Source organism: Oryzias melastigma, linkage group LG5 (assembly GCF_002922805.2).
Source record: "Oryzias melastigma strain HK-1 linkage group LG5, ASM292280v2, whole genome shotgun sequence".
NCBI lineage: Eukaryota > Metazoa > Chordata > Actinopteri > Beloniformes > Adrianichthyidae > Oryzias > Oryzias melastigma.
This window is the reverse complement of record NC_050516.1, coordinates 32,918,921-32,924,987: the sequence shown is the minus strand read 5'-3', so window position 1 is coordinate 32,924,987 and position 6,067 is coordinate 32,918,921. Positions and strand designations below refer to the sequence as shown.

The window sequence follows — 6,067 nt, the reverse complement described above, 5'->3', positions numbered from 1 at the left end:
ATTGGACTTCTTTAGTATTGGAGTTCCAGCAGCTATTTTGGGACCGGGATTACTCTTTTATTAATGCCAGGAGTAACGATGGGAGATTAGAAGGAGCCACAAGTCTTAATAAAAACAGATGGATGCAGATTTAGTTGGCATAAAAAATAATTTAAATCTTATAATTAAGTCTCTGTAAAAGGGAAGACTGAATACTGATAGTATCGGAGATTAAATTAAAACAGAGGCAGCTGCTCACTCATATTTTGATTTTTAGTTTTAAAAACAAGTTGTGAATGTAGTACAGCGAGAACAATCCTTGGTATTGAACCCATTTAAATCATTTAAACAAGAAAGTTTGCAAATAATAAGAGGAAAATTTAACTATTCATAAAACACCAGAAACTCACACAGAAAATATTGATATTGGGAAGAAAATGTCCCCATAACCGCTATTTTCAGATGCCCTGTACTATCGCGAGATCTCTCCTGCACAGATCCAATAAACGCATCCCGGAAGATCTCGTGATATTTAGAAGACGCTCGCGGAGCTAAGGTGAGGACGCTCGCACCATCAGCACGGTGAGTACCGTATCAAAGAGGTTGTCAGAGATGATTACATTATTTTTTGAATCATTTTTTTAGCTAGTTGTCATCGCGTACATCCGTTCTCGGTGCTGTTTAAGCTTATAAGCTAACGCCGCGCGCGCGCCCGCTCCCAGAATGCCCGCTGTGGTTCCGAGAGGATGAATGAGGGAGATCAAAGCGGTCCAGATGCTAGCCACGGTCACTGTCACGTCTCACAGTCCCGGTAACACAACTCGAAGAGTAAAAATAAACGTGTGTGGCTCCGGTGGACCGTTAAAGGGTTTAACCGAACCGGACAGCCTTCCGGTTCTGCGCCGGTGACGGCCGGGTGGCTGTGAGGTTACCTAACGTAGCATCCCGGGCTAACCTGAGAGCCGGGAGAACATCAGCGGGCCTCCTCCCCACAGCACCTCCGTCCGGAGGAGTCACCTGTCAGGCTGCGGGCAGACGGAGCGGGACGCCGGGCTGTGGACGCCGGCAGGCGGGGTGAAGGCTGTCCTCCAGCACCATGGACAGCGCTACAGCAAACACGTCACACCGAGCTGTGAAATATATGCTATCACCCCGATTTAAATCTTTAAATGACATTTTAATCTATTTTGTCGATATCTGATGTATTATTAACTTTTAGATATTATTATTTGGAAAATAATTGGAAGACTGCTGCTGTATTTAAGTGAATAAATAGAAATAATACCAAGTGTTTCGATTTCTCAAATTAAAATAAAAGAGTTTAAACATTTCTCTATTGTAATAATCATATTAAATGAGTTATAACAAGAGGTATGGAATTATGAAGCTTTATAAATAAATGTTTCTATCGCAGGCAGCAAGGGCAGGGGGCCCATATGGTTTAAAAGTGGGCAGAAAATGTTGGGCCCGAATGGGTCTGTCCCCAGTTTCTGTGGTGGCCCGACTTGTGTTTTCCTACATTAGCTTACTTTAAGTGGACACTCAGTGGGTTGGCTCGCTACGCTAGCCAGCCGCCCAGTGGACAGCGGAGCTCGCTAGCTCAATACAGTGAAGCTTACTAGCCAAATACAGTGGAGTTCGCCTCAGCGGAGCTTGCTACAGTGGACTTGGCTTGCTTGCAACACCGGACTTCGCCAGCTAGCTAAAACAGAGTTTGCTAGCAGAGCTCAGTAGCTCCATACAGTGGAGCTCGCTACAGTGGACATTGCTACAGCAAAGCTCGCTAGCTTGCTACACTCGAACTCGCTGCAATGAAGCTCTTTACAGCGGTGCTTGCTAGCTTGCTGTAGTGGATTTTGCTAGCTTGCTACAACAGAGTTTGCTACAGCAGAGCTCACTAGCTTCATACAGTGTTGATTTTTATAACGAAGCGTGCTACAGTAGAGCTCGCTAGCTTGCTACAGTGTACTTTTCCAGCTCGCTACAACATACTTTGCTACCACAGAGCTCGCTAGCAGAGCTCGTTAGCTTGATATGGCAGAATTTGCTAGCCCGATACAGTGGAGATTGCTAGCATGCTTTGCCGTCCACCAGGAGGCTGGCTAGCGTAGCGAGCCAACCCACTGAGTGCCCACCTAAGCTAATGTTGACAAACACAGGTGGAGCCACCGCAGAAACTACGGACAAACCCAATTAGGGTGCCATTTCTGCCCACTTTTAAACCATATGGGGCTACTTGGCCTTATTGGCTGGGACAACATGACGAGAGATTAAAATTCTTCCAGCATTTGTTTTGCTTCCTTACTTCTTATGTATTAAACTAATTCAACACATTTTGGAGAACCCCATAGACCACAAACACGCCTACAGTTTATGTTTAAAACTAATTTGATCCCTGTCAGGTGACCGTCTATTTCAACATGTTTGAAGTGTTTTCTTAATTTAGGACATGCTGCTTTTGCTGTGAGGGTTCTGTGCTTTTCCAAGCTCAAGTTTATAGAAAAAAACCACCAGAAAGGGCCTGAACAGATTGCACAGTAGCCCGGAGTCATGGCAGAGGCACTCATCTCCATCATCTTCATTGAAGATGACTGTGGGCGGCCAGTACAGCTCTGCACCTGTCAGAATTGTGTGCATGAACAATATTAACTATTTTTCTTTTTCACAAAAGGAGAAAAACCCCTAAAAAAGAAATTAACATAATTATTTAACCAATTTAAAAATGTTTGATTGTTTCATTTAGCTACTTACAGATTTATTTCTCTGGTCTCTTTCAGCTCATTGATCTGTGAAGGACGACCCAGGACCACAACCCCAGGCAGAGTCTAAATCATGGGGAATATCTTTGGAAACTTGTTGAAGAGCCTCATAGGAAAAAAAGAGATGAGGATCTTGATGGTGGGACTGGATGCTGCAGGAAAAACCACAATTCTTTATAAGCTCAAACTGGGGGAAATAGTCACCACAATCCCAACGATTGGTACGTCGCGTCAGAATTTATCACTGTAAAAGCAGCATCAGTTTCTGCTCTGACTGCTGGATTATGTGTTCTCTGCTTTCAGGGTTTAACGTGGAGACGGTGGAGTACAAGAACATCAGCTTCACTGTGTGGGATGTGGGTGGGCAAGACAAGATCCGTCCTCTCTGGAGGCATTACTTTCAAAACACACAGGGTGAGACGAGCTAATGAGACTCTAACGCCTGTTTTCTTCCTCAAAACGCTGACATGCTTCTCGTCGTTTCAGGTCTAATCTTTGTGGTGGACAGTAACGACAGAGAACGTGTGAATGAAGCTCGGGAGGAGCTGATGAGGATGCTGGCTGAGGATGAACTGAGAGATGCAGTCCTCCTTGTGTTTGCCAATAAACAGGTAAGAGAAAATAATCTCCTTCATTTGCAGAATAACTGACCTTGTGTGGAAAACGCTGTGGAGGAGCGTCATGCCGACCTGCAGCTGGAGACAAGATAGTCAAACCTCAAGACCCGTGAAACCAGGAACAGAAGACAACGAGATTACTGGAGTAAACTTATGTAGTGCTTTACGACTTTCTTAGGAGTTCTTAATGAAGTCATTTTTGTGTCTCCATATTGGAAGAAAAAGTCAAAGTTTTGAGAGAAACATTTTCTAAATTGCAAACAAAATGTCAAGAGTTACTAAAAAAACTCATAATTTGCAAATAAAATATATAAATTTTGCTACCAAAACCTTTTTTTGCTTATTAGAATATTTTTGTGACTGTAAACTGTTTTTTCTTTAAAAATATTTTTACAATTACAATTTTTTTTACCTTCAAAAATATTTTTACAATTCCAAACTTTTTTTTGCATTCAAAAATATTTTTACAAATAAAAAACCTTTGTTTGCCTTTCAAAATATGTTTACAATTACAAAATTTTTTGCCTTCAAAAACATGTTTTCAATTGCAAACTTTTTTTATTTCAAAAATACTTTTTACAGTTACAAACTTTTTTTTGCCTTCAAAAATGTTTACAATTACAAATGTTTTATGCTTTCAGAAATATTTTTACAATTGCAACCTTTTTTTTTTGCTTTCAAAAATATTTTTGCGATTGCAATTGCCTTTTCCAAAGGGAAAAAAGTATTTTTTTTCACCTGTCAGGTCAAAACCAGTTTTTCTGCTGAACTCTCACCTCCCTCTCCTTCTAAAGGACTTACCCAACGCCATGAATGCTGCCGAGATCACAGACAAGCTGGGCTTACACTCCCTGCGTCACCGCAACTGGTACATCCAGGCCACGTGTGCCACCAGCGGCGACGGCCTCTACGAGGGCCTCGACTGGCTCGCCAATCAGCTCAAGAACAAAAAATAAGAAGACATGTGTGGAAAAAGAAATGCCAGCAGCCAAACAAGTTCAACTTTTTTCCTTTGTTTGCAGGGTGGGGGGGGGGGGGGGTTCTGGGGGTTCTGATGGATAGATGCATCATCAACCAAGATCTTGGATAAAGTGAACCCTTTATTTTTGCTCTGTTCTGACAGTGGATGTTAAAGCATATTTTCATGTTCATAATTAAGCAGACGGACACTCAGACAGCATCACTCGACGGTTCCTCTTGTGTTTCGGTGCAGTGTGATGTACGTCCGTTTCCAGGTGCTGTCAGAATCAGAGATTTATCGAGACGTCTTCATGTTCGCTTCAGCTTTGTCACTTTTTCGTTCCGTGTTTTTATTTGCCTGCATGGTGACAGAATCTTCTCCACCTTCAACGCTGGTTCCTGTTCATGAGCAAACCTGAGTACCGATAACTGCAAAAAGAAGACTTCCTTTACTGCCAACTTTGGAACTTTTCTGATGCCGGTGTTCTGTTAGCAGACGAGGCTCCTCTAAAGATTTCAAACGCTCAACACTTCCTGGATGCATGCTAAGGCATTATAGCCGTCGTCATTAGAGATCATGAATGTGGATTTTCTATCATCTTCCTCACATTCGGATGCAGAAACCGACCAAAGCTCCACTCTGTGCATTAAAACAATCGATGAAAACACTGAGATTACACCCATCAGCCCAGATACAAAGTGAAGTCGCTGCTGTTTTCTGGCTTTTTGCGTATCAAAGTGCATCAGGTTCTCTCACTTGTGTGTTTTGCCACTCTTTGTTAATGAATGTGAATGAATCTATAAATGATTATGTTCATGATGTGCAGCCGTTTCCTGTTTGCATAGTAATGATATGGTCGATATGGAGGGGTTGGAGTTTGGTGAAACCAGCCAAATCCGCCGACTCGTGTCACCTGAAGGATTTTCTTGTGCCATACATGAGTATCAGTACTCACTATATCAAACTTCATTATCCAGCTTTTCTTTTCATTAACACAGTCATTGGTCTGTTGTGGCCTTATATTTATTGATCATTTCCTGTCATCCATTTTGGTCTCAGATGTTTAAAGATTAACGAGCATAAAGGCGAAGCTTTTGTTTGGTTTCTAAATGACCTTTTATGATCATCTGAATCCATATTTGGTGGTTGACCCATTTTGGTTTAAAGACACGTCAGTGTAGTCTGTATCTGTGAAATATTGACAAATCCTTTGGGGCAGGGGGTGAAAAGCTTCTCTGAGTATTCATTCTGTACCATTGTAGTGACACAAACCGATCCGAAAACAGTGAAGACGGTGTTTCAAAGACGAACGCATGTTGACATCTGTATGTGATGCAAGAAGAAAATCCTGCTGTATTACAAATAAACTCATTTTCTGTAGTTATCTGTCTTCGACTGATACTGACTCTAAAGCTGCACACGGACATTTGTCCTTTTTAATAAAACGTTAAGACGTGTTTAAAGCTTTCACCACAAGAGGGCGCAGTAAAGCAACACCGTCATTCCTTTTCAGGTCATGGGGTTGCTGGAGCCTATCCAGCTTCTGTTTATGAAGGTGAACTACAAGCAGTCCAGGATTTTGTGAGCGAAGTGTTCTGATTGGTTGGTAATAACCATGAGATCTTTGATGGGATGGGGCCACACCCTTCAGAGCCTTATAGGTTAACAGGAGGATTTTGAACTTATGTGCAACATAATTGTGTGTAATCTTACTGATCAGTGTGTTGGAGTTGTGAGTCATGAATGAGTGT

General features: G+C 42.1%; 1 protein-coding gene across 1 annotated transcript; it reads left to right on the top strand.

Moving 5' to 3' along the window:
• The first annotated feature begins 434 nt into the window (after positions 1 to 434).
• LOC112144946 (ADP-ribosylation factor 3) lies at positions 435 to 5,700 on the top strand. The gene is made up of 5 exons (XM_024269852.1): positions 435 to 561; positions 2,757 to 2,959; positions 3,042 to 3,152; positions 3,225 to 3,349; positions 4,150 to 5,700. The coding sequence occupies exons 2-5, from the start codon at positions 2,812 to 2,814 to the stop codon at positions 4,309 to 4,311; spliced, it is 546 nt and encodes a 181-aa protein (XP_024125620.1). The 5' UTR covers positions 435 to 561; positions 2,757 to 2,811; the 3' UTR covers positions 4,312 to 5,700.
• Positions 5,701 to 6,067: the final 367 nt, after the last annotated feature.